At 39.9% G+C, this 19288-nt stretch overlaps 1 protein-coding gene across 1 annotated transcript in view; it reads right to left on the reverse strand.

The window, feature by feature from the left end:
- LOC115477066 overlaps positions 1–19288 on the reverse strand; it is a 79927-nt gene that overhangs the window by 41435 nt on the left and 19204 nt on the right. The window contains exons 3-5 of the mRNA XM_030213681.1: positions 11276–11350; positions 5441–5497; positions 1258–1317 (exon numbers count right to left, since the gene is read on the reverse strand). Coding sequence (XP_030069541.1) covers positions 1258–1317; positions 5441–5497; positions 11276–11350 — 192 coding nt within the window. The remainder of the gene's footprint in view (positions 1–1257; positions 1318–5440; positions 5498–11275; positions 11351–19288) is intronic.

Here is a 19288-nt window from a genome sequence, read left to right on the forward strand (position 1 = left end):
AAATGCATATAATGAAGAGAAAGTGTCAGAAAAAAGTGCTGTACCATGAACAAAAACAATAAGAGCTCCTTTTACTAAGCCATGGTAAAAAGTGACCTGTGGTAGTATGGGCACGTGTTTTTGGTACGCGCTGGGCCATTTTTTTACTGCGGCTAGGAAAAAAGGCCTTGTTTAATGGGGACAGTAAATGGCGTGTGCTACACTTAAAGGTAGTGCACGACTATTTACTGCCTGAGCTCTTACTGCCACCCATTGACCTAGTGGTAAGTGCTCACACGCTACATGCATGATACTCATTCAGCTTGCGCCAATGTAGCCTTGCTGCTGATTACCATCAGGAATTCCCCCTCAGTAGGAAATAGAAAAATATTTTCTACTGCAGGAAACAGCACATGCCAACTAAAATTACTGTATGTGGGTCCGCTAACTGAGCGGTAGTGTCGATTTGGCACACTCTACATGCGTGGTAGCTCTACACGCGTGGTAGCCCTACTGCCGCATTGTAAAAGGGCCCCTAAATGAAGGGCACATACCTCCAGTACACAGAATGTATAACAAAGTATAACCTTGCAAGACACCAAGCCTCCAAAATCTGAACGCTATAGCACGCCAAATGCCAAATTAATTAAAAAGCAGATGTACTGTTTCCACCTTTTCCTGTTTTTTCTAGTAAAAAGGTTCAGCCAGAAGCTGGGAAATATGGGATGATTTATTATTGTGGACAGAGGAACTCTTCCACTGAGCAAACCTGTTGCCGAGAGAGGCAAATTGTTTGTCAGGAGCCCAAATCTGAGATGTAATGTAAAGATTTCTAAGACTCAGGCTCTAACTACTTCTCCATGTTGCTTATCCATGTTGGTATTTTTGACTGAGTGCTGATTTATTGTGAGATTGGGAATTATTAGACATGCATGTTGCTAGCACTGTAAAGCTGTAAAGGGAAAAGGGATGGGATTTGATATATTGCCTTTCTGTGGTTACAATCAAGGTGGTTTACATATTATATACAGGCACTTATTTTGTACCTGGGGCAGTGACTTGCCTGGAGTCACAAGGAACTCCAGTGGGAATTGAACCTAGTTCCCAGGTCGCTGCACTAACCATTAGGCCACTCCTCCAGAAGACAACATAGGCACATATATATGTGCATGATCTCATATATATGCAGAATCCTGAGACACTTAGGAGCACCAGGGCACAGCGTCTCTCCTTCAAATCTACTAACCAATGTCTCATTAAGTAGAATATTTTAATCACCTCTCTTTCAGTCATATAGTTCTTAATGGCCCAGCAGTCCCTCTCGATATAATCTTTCTTCTGAAAGAGCACAAAAAAATATAATGCCAACACAATTAATTTCTGCAAATCTTTACTCTAAGTCTTTATGAATTCAACATTATATATATATTCGGAATAGAATAATAAAGATAATAATTATGTCAACCAGCCAAGAAATAATATACAATGGCAACATATCACATCTGATCTGAAAAATGGAGAGAGTTCAAAACCCAAAGAAAAAGAACTGATGGTACAAATAACAGAAATAAATGTAATACAGCCCACTACAAAGGAGAATAGGATTCACAGAGATTGTCCTTGATCTTTTTTTTGAGCCAGTTTTTCATACCATGGTTTCTCTTTGCTTGAGAAAGCTGGGGAAAATGGGCAACGCTCTATTCCTCTCTAACCCCTTGTGGTGCATGGGCATCATCATCGATAACAGGGCAGCATTGCCCTATATCCCACTTCAGGTGACATGGTTAGAATTGTTTCAGTGTCTCAATGTGCATGCCAAATGATGGCCCATCTACCATTAAAGCTTGCCACGTGGTGGCTGAAACCATGTGGCTGCATGTCAAATTCCAAGTTTTGTCCTGGCATGCTGTGCTGTGCATGCACCCTTGTAGTCAACCAGCATATTCTCTGTTGGGTGGTCATGAAGGGGTAAGGGACAGAAGTGACAGGGCTATAAAGCAGAGAGAAGCTTTTCCTCTACCCTTTCTCTTCTGCCCCACAAGAGATCTGCTCACTACTCTGCTTCTTTGATCCATGTCATTGGCCTGTTCCCTTTAATTCAGAATAGATTTCCATGTATTTTTATCTTCCATTTCCTGATTCTCAAGGGAAAGAATCAAAATTAAAAGAAGCTCTGAAAAAAAAGGAACAGGGCAGCAATGGAGTGGGTGCTTTAATAGCTTCTTCCCTGAATGGCTTCTTTTGTAACACCAATTTGGTCCATTGTCCTTGCCTGCCACCAGTGCCAGATCACTTCCTGTCCCAATTGCCTTCCAGTTCAGGAGCAGCCAGACCACTCCAGGGCAATTGAGTACCTCTCAGACCTCCACTACCTTGCCATCTCTTCTAGTTTGCTGCATATTCATTGAGCGCTGGTAGATTACTTGCTTTATTAATTGGTTTCTGGGGAATCACTAAGGCGGGGGAGAGATGTATGAACCGGTGATGCCTCTGATGACAGGCAGAGGGGAGAAGGTATTGGCTGGTTCTGGCAGAGAAGATCCAAGTTGCTTGATGGAATCCAGGATAGGTTGGGAGACAGTGGTCAGGTAAAGTATGGGAAGAAGATGGACTCTTCTTTTGAATATTGGCTAGACTGTATTTGTCCTAAAGTTATTTTATTTTGGAAGAGAGGTGTGGTAGCCGTGTTAGTGTACTCTTAAAGGTTATCAATAGAAATCAAACAAAATAAAACATGGAAAAGAAAATAAGATGATACCTTTTTTATTGGACATAACTTAATACATTTCTTGATTAGCTTTCAAAGGTTGCCCTTCTTCGTCAGATCGGAAATAAGCAAATGTGGTAGATGACAGTATATTTATAAGTGAAACATCCAAGCATTTCATTGACAGTCTAACAGGGTGGGGGTGGGTAAGAGGTATGCATGGGAACATCAAAGCATTGCATTGATAGTCTAACAGGATGGGGGTGGATAGGTGAGAGGAGGGTGACAAACAGAGCAATACAACTTTATGGTCTATAATGGGCTAGAAAACCCAAATCCATGTTAAGTCCTGTCTGTTGGGTGTCAAAATATTCAATCATTCTGATTTCAATGGTCTTATGTTCCTGTATTGTTTTAAAGTTACCTTTCAGGATTCTTACTATGAAATCACTGGTACAGTGTCCTGGTCTTGTAAAGTGTTGGCCCACAGGGGTCAGGGTCTGACTGGCACCAGCGTTCTTCATGTGATGTCTATGTAAATTAAATCTTGTCTTAAGCATCTGGCCTGTTTCCCCAATATAGCATCCTTCGTTACATTTTTTACACTGAATGATATATACCACATTGGAAGATGCGCAAGTGAAAGATTCCTTTTATGTTGAATATTTTTCCTTTGTGAATGACTGTGGGGTCCTGTGAGATGTTTTGGCATAGCTTGCAGCTGGATATATTACAGGGGAATGTGCCTTTGTCTTTCTTTTCAGTCTGTGTTGGGAGTCTACTTCTGATTAGTTTGTGTTTTAAGTTGGGTGGCTGTCGGAAGGCCAGCACTGATGGGGATGGGAATATCTCTTTCAGTAATTCATCCTCCTGGAGTAGAGGCTGTAGATCTCTTATGATTTTCCTCAGTTTTTCCAGCTCTGGGATGTATGTCACTACCAGAGGGATTCTGTCTGTGGCTTTTTTTCCCTTGTACTGTAGCAGGTTTTCCCTGGGTGCTTTGAGGGAGGAGGCAATATTCTTGGAGATTATTTTGGGGTTGTAGCCTTTCTGTTTGAAGGATGCAGTCAGGATTTCTAGGTGTCTGTCTCTGTCCCCTGGGTCAGAGCAGATACGGTGGTATCTTGTGGCTTGGCTGTAAATAATGGATCTGAGAAAAATCATAAGAGACCTACAGCCTCTACTCCAGGAGGATGAATTACTGAAAGAGATATTCCCATCCCCATCAGTGCTGGCCTTCCGACAGCCACCCAACTTAAAACACAAACTAATCAGAAGTTAACTCCCAACACAGACTGAAAAGGAAGACAAAGGCACATTCCCCTGTAATATATCCAGCTGCAAGCTATGCCAAAACATCTCACAGGACCCCACAGTCATTCACAAAGGAAAAATATTCAACATAAAGGAATCTTTCACTTGCGCATCTTCCAATGTGGTATATATCATTCAATGTAAAAAATGTAACGAAGGATGCTATATTGGGGAAACAGGCCAGATGCTTAAGACAAGATTTAATTTACATAGACATCACTTGAAGAACGCTGGTGCCAGTCAGACGCTGACCCCTATGGGCCAACACTTTACAAGACCAGGACACTGTACCAGTGATTTCATAGTAAGAATCCTGAAAGATAACTTTAAAACAATACAGGAACGTAAGACCTTTGAAGTCAGAATGATTGAATATTTTGACACCCAACAGACAGGAATTAACAAGGATCTGGGTTTTCTAGCCCATTATAGACCATAAAGTTGTATTTCTCTGTTTATCACCCTCCTCTCTCCTATCCACACCCATCCTGTTAGACTATCAATGCAATGCTTTGATGTTCCCATGCATACCTCTTACCCACCCCCACCCTGTTAGACTGTCAATGAAATGCTTGGATGTTTCACTTATAAATATACTGTCATCTACCACATTTGCTTATTTCCGATCTGACGAAGAAGGGCAACCTTCGAAAGCTAATCAAGAAATGTATTAAGTTATGGTCAATAAAAAAGGTATCATCTTATTTTCTTTTCCATGTTTTATTTTGTTTGATTTCTATTGATAACCTTTATTTTGGAATAAACTCCTTGCTTCTAACAAGGCTGATTCTGTGCAATTGTTGGACTCTAATAATTTTTTTGTTTTGCACCCATTTTGCATCTGACCCATACTAGATTTTCAGTGGTATCAGGGAGGTGGCTACATGAAGATCATGATAAGGGTATTTTTTTGGGGGGGTGGGGTACCTACACATTTTATGACTACATGCGTGCAATTATGCCACTTAATAAATAATTTGCAACTACATTTTTTTATTTTCTATCCAATTTACACCAAAATTTTGGGATACATTGAGAAGCAATGAGGATTCCTGATAAGGGTACTTGTTTAAGCCAAATTCTGTGAATATGCATGCAAATTTTTATCTATTAATACATTTTCGGTTTTACATCTTATCCACACAAAATTTCTAGATGTCATGGGGTCCATTATGATAACGAGATCCATGCAGTATTTTTGGTGATTCCATATATACTATTAATACATGTGTGTAAATGTTGGCTCCTGAACTTTATTATTTTTTTTGCATCCATTTTACATCTGATTTACAATATATTTTCAGGAGATGTCAGGGGGTTTCTCAACTAGTCATGTTTGCCATGTTTTATCAAATCTTCTTCTCTTGTCTAAATTTCAGGAAACACTTGTTCACATGCCAGTCTCCATGTGTTTATAGCCGGATTAAGAAATGTTCTTACCTCTTCAATGACATCTGCTATTTCTTCTGCCACTATCCGGGTTGCTTTACCCTCTTCCTGATACGAAAAACATAAGATATAAGAAATGTCAGGCTCAGTCTGACCAATTGTCTGATTTCATTGAGAAGAATAATATTCTTGATATGAGACAGTTTGGTTTCAGGTCATTACATGACACTGAAACATTGCTGATTTCTATGTTAGATACCATTAAAGAAGGTTTTGATAAGGACACTCAGTGTTTTTTTGGTAAATTTGGATATTTCATCAAACTTCTTTGACACAACAAAATAGATCATACTATTTTGATTACTAGATTTCATTCTATAGGTGTGAGTGGTGAAGGGCTCAATTGGTTTGAATCATTTGTGAAGAATAGGACTATTTGTGATTCAGCTAATTCAGAAACATCAGTTGAGTTTAAATGTCATTCTGGAGTACCACAAGGATCTGCTATGTTATTTAACATTTTTTATTACCTCTTTGTAGGTTGTTGAATGATATTCAATTGAAGTTTAAACTTTATGTAGATGATATTCAATTTTTGATTCAAGTGGGTGATTCAGTGAAGGAGACATTTAATTCGCTCACTCTCTATTTGAATTATGTTTATCAGTGGTTATAGGATAATCATCTTTAATTAAATATGGCTAAGATGCAAATTTTTATTTTATCTAGTTCTTCCTTTGAGGGTGTTCCTGTGGAGTGTAATATTGACAATGCCCATTGTATAGAAAGCTAGAAATTTAGGGGCAATGCAGGATTCTAGTTTGACCATGAATATACAAGTTCAAAAAATTATTAAACATGTATTTTTCAGATTACACTTGATCAGATGTCTGTGTAGGTTTCTTACATTTTTGAACTTTCGGATGATTATTCAGAGTACAGTTATCCCTTGCTTTGATTATTGCAATGGTTTGCTGTTAGGTTTGCATGGTTGTTTTCTCAAAGCCTTGCAGGTTGCTCAAAATGCAGCAGTTCGGGTGCTTTGTGGGTAACCCCACTGCATGCACATTACTCCAATTTTGAAGTCTTTGCATTGGCTTCTGATTAGGCAGCGAATTGTATTTAAAATCTTGTTGTTAATTTTTAAAGTTAGGAACAATTTGGTATCTCCTGTTATCTCAACAACATTGAGATTGTACCAGCCTGCGAGAGCTTTGAGATCTACTAAAGTCAATTTATGTGATGTACCATCATTTAGAGTAATTAGAACTATGGAATGAGTTACCTGAACAGATCAGATCAGTTTAAAAGAGGTTTAAAAACCTTGTTATTTCATAAGCATCTGATAATTAAAAGATATTGAGAGAACTCCTGGGTTGAATTTTGGAGCTGTATAACATGATGGAGATGATATGTAATTTTGAGATATGTGGACATCTATTGTTTGTTTGGTCTGTTTGTATATATATATATATTTTTTTTTGTTAATACTGTAAATGTTTAATTGTCAGCTGCCTAGAACATTGTGGATTGAGTGGGTTATAAGTTTTAAAATAAATAGATAGATTGATAATAAGCAAGCTCAGCCAGCAGCTTCCTCCAAACATGGCCAATTGGAGTCATATATGAGAACATACAAGTCTTAATGGCAGACAAGGTATGTTCTAAATTCTGGACAGAGGCCAGTTCCTTATTTAGGGAATTTGGCATCTTGAACACAAAAGGATCAAAAGAATACATAAAAAGATTCATTATTACAGGAGCATTGGCTAGTTTACTAAGGTTTATCGTTTCCATGATAGTCACCTTCACACCTTGATCATTATATTATCCATAATATATTGGAGTCCTAAATTGCTCCCAAGTTGATACAAATGACTTACAATGTTTTTCCATTCCTAAAGGTCCCTAGGCCACTTAACACTCTGATCACTCTGTTCTTTATAGTTAAACAGTGAAGTAATACACATTCAGAAAGTGGTCATACTTACTATATTCTAACCTACTATTAATACTATATTAAGTATATTTCTAAGGTAGAATTTGTTTCCACAGAAGCACTCAGAGGATCCTTGTTGCTCTTTCCCAGAAACAGGAAGTGGCAATCCCCCTGGTCCAAAAGAGAGGCAAAAGATGAACAGTAGTCAACAAGGTAGTAGAAGAGCAATAACTGAATAACACCACTGTGGAATACTTATTGAAATAGTCCAAAATCTGTACGGTATGTTGTCTTACCATTCCTAGATACTAGTATAAGAACCTCTTTCACACTTGTGAGTTCCTGATTAAACTCTGAGTTGTCACATAGAATTTTACATATATTAGTTGAAACACATATCAACAAATATGCCAGAAATTGTTTCCTTTTGAAATGTCCTCATACCCAGATTCCCTTTTCTTTTACTTTGGTAGCTTATGTAAAAGAAATTTAAGACTATTTTTCACTCCATTCTCAATTAAACTTTGGGCTCTGTTGCCAGAAGATGTGCCAAAATTAATAGCATTGCTAGGTATTAAAAAGATCTGTGTAAGTTTCTGGAGAAGATTCCTATCAATATTTATTAACTAGGCAGGCATGGGGATTACCACCTAGTCAACAGGGTAGTGGCAATAACAGTGAAAACGCTATTATGGCACATTAAAGTTTGTTGAATAATTCAAAACCTGTCGCAGCCATGTTTTGGAAAATGGCTGTATCAGGAGTTTGATTTCTAAAATCAAAACAGACATGACAAATTTACAACAAAAATATCAAATTGATTATAAGGAAAATGGTCATACTAGTGAACAATGTAGAAAAACATAAATATCATTTCAGATTTACTTAATAATAAAATATATTCAAAATTAAAAACACCTAAGTTCCATACTAAAATGCATATTAAAATAATAGCACTTGATTATGAAGCGTATTCAAACAACTTTTGAAAGGTATCTAACTTCCAAACTGAAATAAAGAATATACTTAAATGCGGCGAGGGAGAAGGTAGCGCTTGTGGGGTGTTGGTGGTGGGGGCTAGCACTGATGGGATGAGAAATCAGAAAAGCTTAGTTGATGTGGGACACATTTTGTACACATACCTCACTTGTTCAGTTACTAAAAAAAAGATACCTTTACAGAAATTAGCAGTGCATGAGTTCATTCCTTGCTGCAGTACCCTGCTGGTGGTACAGGGTCCTCGTCCTTTGTGTCCTCGTCCTGTGGCTCCAGTCCCTCAGGGAGTGGTATTCTGTGCTTTAATATCAGGTTGTAAAGGTACTGCTGCCCATGAATGTCTTGCAGACCTTTTCTGGTTTGTAGAGCACCTCCCCTCTGGATCCGTCTAGGCACCTGATTTGGGTCTTGAGCAGTCCAAAGGTGTGTTCTATGATAGCTCTGGTCAGTGTGCCCTGTTGTAGCATTCCTCAGCCTCATTGTGGGGTCTGAGAATAGGAATCATTAGCCACCTCCTTTATGGGTAGTCCTGATCACCTGTGTGAGATGGGGAGAGTGAAAGAATGGATATGGGGCTGGCCAGGGGGAGCCAAGATGGCTGCACTGCTTGACATGCTGTGCAATTCTGCTCACTTCCTTCTTGGCTTTTCCTGACCATGTTCAATCATAGAGGCGAGTCCTCTGCTCGGGACTCTCAGCAGAGGCAAGTGCCTGAGCCTGGTCCGATGGATTGTTTTGTGAGGAGAACCAGGTCTTCATCAATTTGGTTATAGAGTGACCTGCCTGGAATGCAGGTGGAAAGTGGAGAGTCATTGATGTCTTTTGGGCTTGATGTCTTATTAAGCTCTGACTGGACAGCCCATTCTTCACAGCTGCAAAGCAGTAGTTTGATTCTTAGGGCAGTGGTGACATCCTTACCAGGAAGTGCTCAGTACACCAATTTATGAGAGGTTGCAGTTCAGCGAGCTGGCGATACAGGGAACCTTGTCATACAGGGTTTCCTGAGGGGTCTGCAGCAAAGTTATCCAGCGTTGGAGAAGGCAAGTTAACCAAAGAAGAGTCAGGAGGTGTTTCTTCTTTACAGGAGGTACTGGTGAGAACTTTGCTTTTATTTCTTCATTAACAGCTCTGGGCTTGAAATTACCTGACTGAGTGTGCCCTGAGGATACCAGTGCCACCTTATATGTGAACCTTCCACACTTTCCTGTCCAATATTGTAGTTCTACTCTTCACTCCTTCCTTGTGTTCTCTTAACTACATAAGTACATAAGCATCACCATGCTGGGACGGACCAAGGGTCCATCGAGCCCAGCACCCTGTCACCGACAGTGGCCAAAAGAACAATTTGTCCCGCCCATCCTAGAAATAGTGTATTATTCCCTCATCCATTCAGTAACATTTTATGGCCTTTTCCTCCAGGAAGCCGTCCAACCTTTTTTTGAAGTCCGCTAAGTTAACCGCCTTAACCACTTTTTCCGGCAGCAAATTCCAGAGTTTAATTACGCGTTGAGTGAAGAAAAATTGCCTCTGATTTGTTTTAAATGTACCACACTGCAGCGTCATCGCATGCCCCCTTGTCCTAGTGTTTTTGGAAAGTGTAAACAGACGCTCCACATCTACCCGTTCCATTCCACTCATTATCTTATAGACCTCTATCATATCTCCCCTCAGCCGCCTTTTCTCCAAGCTGAAGAGCCCCAGCATCTTCAGCCTTTCCTCACAGGGAAGTCGTCCCATCCCGTGTATCATCTTTGTCGCCCTTCTCTTGTCATATTCACGTTTATACTTTCCCCTATTTTTAGCTTGTAAACCGCCTAGATGGAACGTCTGTAGAGCGGGATAAAATGTATATAATAAACCTGAAACTTGATGTTCCTTCAGGCACACATGGCTCGGTGCATGGAATGGCAGCCTTCTGTAGTGCCTGAAGAGCTGTTCCTATGTATAATGCACAGAACTGCTAGGAGGTTGCTGTCTTCCTCACTTAAGTTCAACTCACTCCTTTTAGACATTCTTGTGCTCTATAGAGGACTCTGTTCCACGTGCACAGGAACTGGATGTCCCACCTTGTCACGGCCTATGCAGCCTAACCAGTGGACGACCTCTTCTGCCCTTGGCTGTTCTCACTAGATTATTTTAGAACAGTGTGAACAACGCCCATTGCTCTATTTCAGTTATTGGGCGATTTGTTTGGTTCTTCATTGTTAGACGTGCATTTTTTGACTTGGATCTCTTAACATGTCTTCTTATTTGTTATGACTCATTTGTATTAGGGAACTATTTAATTATCATGTTGTTCATATACCACTAGCAATTTAGTACATGATTCCATGGTCTGGCTAAGATACTGCTATTCTTACCAATATTTGATTGTGTTTTAACATAGTAACATAGTAGATGATGGCAGAAAAAGACCTGCACGGTCTATCCAGTCTGCCCAACAAGATAACTCATATTTGCTACTTTTTGTGTATACCCTACTTTGATTTATACCTGTGCTCTTCAGGTATAAATCAAAGCACTATCCCCGCCTCCCAACCACCATCCCTGCCTCCCAACCACCGGCTCTGGCACAGACCGTACAAGTCTGCCCAGCACTATCCCCGCCTCTCAACCACCAGTCCCGCTTCCCGATCTTGACTAAGCTCCTGAGGATGTTAATATGCTCCTTCACATGCAAGTTTCTAGAATTCTTTTATTTGTATCTGATTTGTCTGAATATCAACCTATATATATATTAGTTAATCCTATAATTTACAGTTTTTATATTCAATTACTCAGATAAAGAATGTCATTTGTTTGTTAGAATTCCACCATAAATTGCTGTTTAGACATTGACTTTCTTCATAGAATATACTGTTTAGGTCAGGGTTTTCCTTCTAAATGTGGACTAATTGGATTGACTGCTATTTTTCTGTGTGTTCATAGAAGGGGATTGTAATTCAACTCACCTCAAGCTCCCGCAAAACTTCTTCAAGTTCTTTCTTCCTATTTTCTTTCCAAGAGCAGCTCATCCATCTCAAATTCTGATAAGAATAGTAAAAGTAGTTTAAGATTCATTCTCTAATATCCCTAAATGTCCTGTATATGGCAGACCTGGCTGGTTTTCTGAAGGAAGGTTGGCAGCCAGCAGGATAAAAAAATCCTGCCAGTGTATGTGCCAGTTTTCTAACAACTGCTGAGCTCTCCCTACTTGCATTTTTCTTTTTCCTTGCTGCAGCACATGGGACTAGTGTCCTATTCATGATTCAAATTGATTCACCGATTCATTTTTGGTGAATTGATTCTAGTCGATTTGTTTTTGTAAAAATTGAGGCTACTTGGTACTTTTTAAAGCCTTCTGTTTTTTACTGGCAGCAAATAGCAACTCCTACCTGCTGCTCGTACCGGCCCTGTGCCTTCCCTCTGATGTAACTTCCTGGTCCAGTGAACAGAAAGTTGCATCAGCGTGAAGGCTTGGGGATGACATGAACAGTGGGTAGGAGTCCCTGCCAGAGGCATAGCCAGGTTTTGACATCAGGGGGAGCAGACTTTTGTAAAATAGGCGCCAGTGCGAGGCTTGAAGGGCCGAGAGAGAGGGAACGGTTAAAATCCTCATAGGCATATGTGTGATCAGTGGAAAATAAATCTATTTGCTCAGGCTGCTTGCTATGTGAATATTCCATCACTGTTTCATTACTGCTACCAAGTATTACATATTAAGGTCATTTGCTTTAGGCAAATCCAAAGGGTGGTAACCCAAGTTTGCTTGGGATAATGTGGGATATAAATATTAAAAAAAAATCCTTTATCCTCCACCTTTTAAGACACTGCCTATCCAGCAGGATGGTGATGGCACAAGAAAAGCAAGTTTGGTCCAGTGAAGACTAACTCAAAATAACCTGTTCCTTAGCTGGGCTCTAGTATATTGAAAATGCGACCATACCATGCCTCTATGGTTATGTTCCACTAATAAATTATTAACTGGCTTTCTTGAAAGGATTATATAACATTTGGATGCATGACTAGGAACAAAAACAAACTTATTTATTCAATATCACAATTCCTCATGTACAGCCACAAAACAACCTTTTAGGGTGGATAGTGTTCACAATGAGCTCCTTTTATTATTGAGTTAATAGAAGAGATAATGAGTTTTCAGTTTTGGCACAGTATAAGTCATCACAAGAACAAAATATAAGAAAACCGGTGGGCTGAATTAGGGGCTTATAGCTCATTTAGTTATGTTTAAACAAAAGAAATTTGCATAAAACAAAATATTTGGAGTTATAAAACCACTTGTCTGTGAAATTTGCTCAAAACAGAATAATCTGTGTATCTAAACTATAACCTTCTACAAAACCTGAAGATGGTGATTCCATGAGCCCCAATGAAAGGAGAGTTTAATTTTACTTCCATTTAGTTTCAATATATTCCATTATCTTTATAACACCAGGCTTCCCAAGGCAGATTACAACCTATATTATATAGAATAGTGTAGAAAAATGAGCACAAAATACAAAGTTTTTAACTGCTGTTTCTATCAGCTACACTTTTTTTTTTTTAAAGATGTAGCGATATTCAATTTTTATTTCAAATAATGGGCTAGAGAGCTCACCCTGTCTTCTGTTTCCGTCCAACCTCCTTGGCTGATACCTACTCCTGTTCTCAATCTAACCTCCTTGTTCCTCCCCATCCATCCCTCCTCAAACCTGATTTTCTTTAGCAGGGAGCCCCTGCGGCGATAACAAGCTGCCTGAGCCAGTCCCAAATCCTTCCCTCTGCTCCGTCCCACCTCGCGTACACAGGAAGTTGTGTCAGAGGGGCGGAGCAGAAGGAAGCATTCGGCGCCGGCTCAGGCAGCCTGTGATCGCTACATGGCAGCAGGGAGGGGCGCCGCTAAATAAAGCAGGTTTGAGGGACCGAGGGGGAGGGGGTAGTGAAAGTGAAAGCGCCGAAGCGGTGTTTAGTCCATACTACTGTGTGGTGGCCCAGCACCAGCAGAGGTAGGCACTGTTTTCATGTGAAATCTGATTGGGGGAACAGCCACTCCCCTTGCACCCCCCCTAGCTATGCCACTGGTCTCTGCTCACTGCCAGCGAAGAGCAACCAATGGCAAAAAGCACTCCTGAGTGTGGAGTACTGTTGATTCAATGGATTTGCAGGTAGGTGTGGCTGGGCAGTGTGTGGTTTGTTTGTTGGACCCCTTTTACCACAGCAGGTGAAAGGCTGTCTGTTTTTTTTTACTTTTTTGAAGAAAAATGGCCATGTGGTAAGTGAACCACTCACTGTATGGCCATTTCAGGGGGAAGCAATTATCGCCACCCATTGAAGTGGTGGTGGTAAGGGCACCCGTGCTAACCTGCTGGTAAACTGATTACTACCGGGTAAGCACCAGCACTACAAAAATAAAAAATATTTTTATAGCGCCGGAAATGGTGCGTGCTGGGAGTGGGAACTACTGCTGGGCTCCTGTGGTAGCCCAGCGGTAGTTCCGGAATGGCATGCAGCAAGCCCATTGCTGCATGCCAACTCTTTAGTATAAGGGTCCCTTTGCGAGTGATAAATCTGTGTGCAACTAATTAATAGGACCTCTTAATGTCACAGGAAGTTGATTCCATAACATGGGTCCAGCAATTGAAAAAGTACATAAGTATTACCATACTGGGACAGACCGAAGGTCCATTAAGCCCAGTATCCTGTTTCCAACAGTGGCCAATCCAGGTCACAAGTAACTGGCAAGATCCCAAAACAGTTCAATACATTTTATGCTGCTTATCTCAGAAATAAGCAGTGGAGTTTCCGAAGTCCATTTTAATAATGGCTTATGGACTTTTCTTTTAGGAAGCCATTCAAATCTTTTTAAAACCCCGCCAAGCTAACTGCATTTACCACATTCTCTAGCAACGAATTCCAGAGTTTAATCGTACATTGAGTGAAGAAATATTTTCTCTGATTTGTTTTAAATTTACTACTTTGAAGCTTCATTGCGTGCCCCCTAGTCCTAGTATTTTTGGAAAGAATAAACAAGCGATTCACGTCTATCTGTTCCACTCCACTCAGTATTTTATATATCTCTATCATATCTCCCCTCAAGTGTGTTTTCTCCAATCTGAAGAGCCCAAGCAGTTTCAGCCTTTCCTCTTAGGGAAGTTGTCCCATCTCCTCTATCATTTTCGTCACCCTTCTCTGTACCTTTTCTAATTCCACTATATCTTTTTTGAGATGCAGCGACCAGAATTCAACACAGTGTTCAAGGTGCGGTTGCACCATGAAGCGATACAAAGGCATTATAGCATTCTCGATTTTATTTTCCATTCCTTTCCTAATAATACCTAACATTCTATTTGCTTTCTTTGCTGCTACAGCTCACTGAGCAGAGGGTTTCAAAGTATCGTCAATGATGATTCCTAGATCCTTTTCCTGGTCAGTGACTTCTAATGTGGAACCTTCCATCACGTAGCTATAGTTTGGGTTCCTCTTTTCCACATGCATCACTTTGCACTTGCTCATATTAAACATCATCTGCCATTTGGATGTCCAGTCTCCCAGTCTTGTAAGGTTGTCTTGCAATTTTTCACAATCCTCTTGTGATTTAACAACTTTAAATAACTTTTTTACTACCAAATAAGATTTATATATAGCGGGAAAGGTTGACAATTGTATTCCTTATGAACAAAGTGTCCTTGTGGGTTGATATATTTTTAGCATAGATAAGAAGGAGTATTGCTTTGTAATGTTTTTGTGAATCAACAATACAGTTTTATGTTTATATCTAATATTTATTAATATATTTCTTATATTGCCAAGCCTTTTACATTTGACTCTCTGGACTACAGGGGGGGGGCCAATGTAATTTAAAAAGAATTGGTATTATTTGCTGATTTTTAATTTTACAGTTAGTGCAAAATTCTGTTGCAATATTACTTTGTGACGTGCTCCCAAGAAATATGTAGGTGAATGCAGGAGCAAAGCATTACAATCATTTTTATTTATTTATAACATTTTTAGCCTGCATCATCTACAATTCTGAGCAGGCCACAAAGAACAATCATAGCTATAAACATAAAACAAATACACAACAAATATATCATCAAGATCATCTAAAATCTATCATAGCAGCAATCCTACTTCAAAATTTCTAACTGAGGGGCCCTTTTACTAAGCTGCGTAGGTGCCCACGTGTACCCAATGCACATCAATTCGGAGTTACTACCCGGCTACAGCATAGCCTGTGTGGTAATTTCATTTTTGACGGGTGTCCGCTACACGCGCCGGAAGATATATTTTCTGGCACATGGTGAAAATTGAGCAGTAACTTTGACTTAACACGCGTAGGTGATTACTGCACAGTTAATGTGAAAGACCTTACCGCTAAGTCAATGGCTGGCAGTAAGGTCTCAGACCCAAAATGGACATGCGCTAATTTTTATTTTGCCGCATGTCCATTTTGGGCAAAAATTTTAAAAATGCCTTTTTTTACAGGAGTGCTGAAAAATGGATCTGCACGCGCCAAAAACACGCGCCTACACTAGCAAAGGCCATTTTTCAGCGTACCTTAGTAAAAGGACCATTTAGGGAATAAAAAATGCCCTCTGAAACAAAACAGTTTTCAAGACTTTCTTAAAGTCAGACAGGCTTTTCACAGACCTTACCTCTAAAGGCAAGGTGTTCCAAATTTTTGCCTCAGCTACATAAAAAATCGAGTTCCTATACTCATCCAGATAAATCAATTTAAATGAGGGAACATCTAAAACATTATTAGATTCTTACAGGCTGAAGCACATGAAGACTAGAAGCAATAACAGGAGAAAACTTACTAGTCAAAACTTTGAAGACTAGCAACAAAATCTTATATTAGATTCTAAACTCCACTGGTAACCAATGTAATGAGATCAAAGCTAGTGTAATAGTTTACTCAAAATAGTTTACTCAGGCAGGCAGACTGAAAAACTGTTCTAAAGTCATCACAAGAGAGCATTGGTTTTAATTTACCTAGCAAACGACAGATCTATCTTGTGGTTCACTGAAAGATTCTGATCAAGAATCACTCCTAAGGCAGAGATCTGATGTGAAATCCTTATCTCTGTTCCTTGAAAGGAAGAACTAGTTGCTATTTCAGGCAAAGCAAAATGACTGACAAATACTCTTTGTTTTTCGCATATTCAAATTCATTTCACGATAGTACACGTGTTTGATTGTAACCTTGTAAATGCAATAGTTATTTCACCATGAAAAGGAAAAAAAGAATTGAATATCGTCCATATATAGGTGATAATTCAGGCTTATTTTCAAAAGTGATTGCGGCGATCTTCCGACACAAATCGGGAGATCGTCGGTGATCTCTCAAAAGCGGCGAAATCGGTATAATCGAAATTGGCGTTTTTGACACCATCGCCGCTTTCCCATCGCTGCGCCGACGAAAGTTCAAGGGGGCGTGTCGGCAGTGTAGTGAAGGCGTGGCTACCAGATAGCCGGCTTTCGCGGATAATGGAAAAAAAAAAGCAGCGTTCATCAGTATTTCACTGGGTTTACTTGGTCCTTTTATTTTCACGACCAAGCCTCAAAAAGGTGCCCCAACTGACCAGATGACCACCGGAGGGAATGGGGGATGACCTCCACATAGTCCCCCAGTGGTCACCAACCCCCTCCCACACTGTATGCCAGCCTCAAATGTCATACCCAGCTCCCTGACAGCAGTATGCAGGTCCCTGGAGCAGTTTTTAATGGGTGCAGTGCACTTCAGGCAGGCAGACCCAGGTCCATCCCCCCCACCTGTTACACTTGTGGTGCTAAGTGTTTAGCCCTCCAACCCCCGCCCCTAAAACCCACTGTACCCACATGTAGGTGCCCCCTTCACCCATAAGGGCTATGGTAATGGTGTAGAGTTGTGGGTTTGGGGGGATTTGGGGGGCTCAGCACCCAAGGGAAGGGTGCTATGCACCTGGGAGCTATTTGTGTATTTTTTGAACATTTTTAGAAGTGCTCCCTAGGGTGCCCGGTTGGTGTCCTGGCATGTCAGAGGGACCAGTGCACTACAAATGCTGGCTCCTCCCATGACCAAATGCCTTGGATTTCGCCGGGTTTGAGATGGCCGGCAGTTTTTTCCATTATCGCTGAAAAACAAAACCGGCTAACTCAAACACGGTGAACTCTGGCATTTGGCCAGGCTAAACCGTATTATTGAAAAAAAAGATGGCCGGCCATCTCTTTCGAAAATACAGTTCCGGCCAGCTGTTGCGCCGCTGGCAAAATAGATCGCCAGCGACCTATTTCGCCGGCGACGTTCGATTATGCCCCTCCACGTGAATCAAGATTTTGGAAAATCTGACAGATGGGCCTCAGATATATATTAAACAACAAGGTCGACACAGCAGATCCTTGAGATACCCTAAAAGTCATCAGACACAAAGATGAGCATTTCATCCAATCTGGCTTAAAAAGATCTCTTAGAAAAATAAGAATGAAACCATTTCAGAACAATACCAGTAACACCAGCAATTTTCAATTTCTGCAAAAGAAAATAATAGACAAAAAAAGCAACACTGGGCCTTCAAGACTGGGACAACAGGAGTTCTTTATCGGCTTTTCTTTTTTTGTCTGTATACCTTCTATGTATGCTGTATTACCCTCTCTATTTGTTTTGAAAGAATATAATAGAAAATAGTATCAAATGTTGCAGCAATATCCAAACCTACTAATACAAAGTGAGCAGAATGATCTTGGCCTTGGCGTAAAATATTAACTGTGGATGAGTAGATTAGAGATCTCTATATTTTTGGAAATAATTGTGAGTTTCTTGGTGTTGTTCCCATGTATTTATTTAAAACAAATGACATGTTTAAAACAACATGTTGCAAAATTGATTTTCAATACAAATTAAGGGGTCCTTCTACTAAACTCTTTTTATCACATGCAGATGACATTTTCTTTCTGATTCCTATTACTCAAGGCATGAATTCTTTATTTTCCTGTATAAATAATTATATATTTAGGATAAAAGAATAGTCTACAAAGGTTAAACTTAAATACTGACAAGACTAAATTGTTATGGTTCTCTGTGAATTTAGCTATGGTTCCATAGATAATTTTAGGTGCTGATGGGTCTCATTTTAAGACTGAGAAAACTTCCAGAGTTTTGGGAGTGGTTTGGACTCCTTATTAAGGGTTCCTTTTACTAAAGTGCGCTGAAAAATGACTTGCGTTATTGTAGGCACGGGTTTTGGGCATGAGCCGGTCCATTTTTCAGAGCGCCTGGAAAAAAGGCCTTTTTAAAATTTTTGCTGAAAATGGACATGCGGCAAAATGGAAATCGGCGCGCGTTCATTTTGGATCTGAGATCTTACCGCCAGCCATTGACCTAGTGTTAAAGTCTCACACAGTAACTAGGCAGTAATGACCTAAGTGTGTCAAATGCCGCTTGGCGCGTCCGATATGCGCGTCCAAAAATAAAAATGAAATGACCTCAACAGCCATGCTGTAGCTGGGTGGTAACTTCATTCTGGCAGGCTTATGTGGCTTAGTAAAAGGACCCCTGAGTATGGAACCACAAATTAATAGTCTAATTAGAAAAGCATATTTTAAACTGATACAACTACGCTTGTTGCAATCATATTTTTTACCTGATCATTTTAGGATTATTGTTCAGTTGACTATTTTATCTTTATTGGATTATGGGATCTCTCTCTACATGGGTCTGTCTTCTAAACAATTTTCTAGAATTCAGATGATTCAGAATTCAGCTGCACGGCTGATATTTTAGAAGTCTTGGTGGGATCATATAACACTTTTATTGAGTACTCTACACTGGTTGCCTGTGCAGGCTCGGGTTTTTTTTTAAATTTAAAGAAATATTTATTAAGTATTCAGAATATCACAAAGACGTCCAAAGAAATACATCTTCATGCACTCGCATTACAGAACATCAGTAATAAATCTCTGATAAGTATCCAAGTACACCTTAAAAACAACTTCTACACTTTGTA

This window comes from Microcaecilia unicolor, chromosome 9 (assembly GCF_901765095.1).
Source record: "Microcaecilia unicolor chromosome 9, aMicUni1.1, whole genome shotgun sequence".
In the NCBI taxonomy this organism is placed as follows: domain Eukaryota; kingdom Metazoa; phylum Chordata; class Amphibia; order Gymnophiona; family Siphonopidae; genus Microcaecilia; species Microcaecilia unicolor.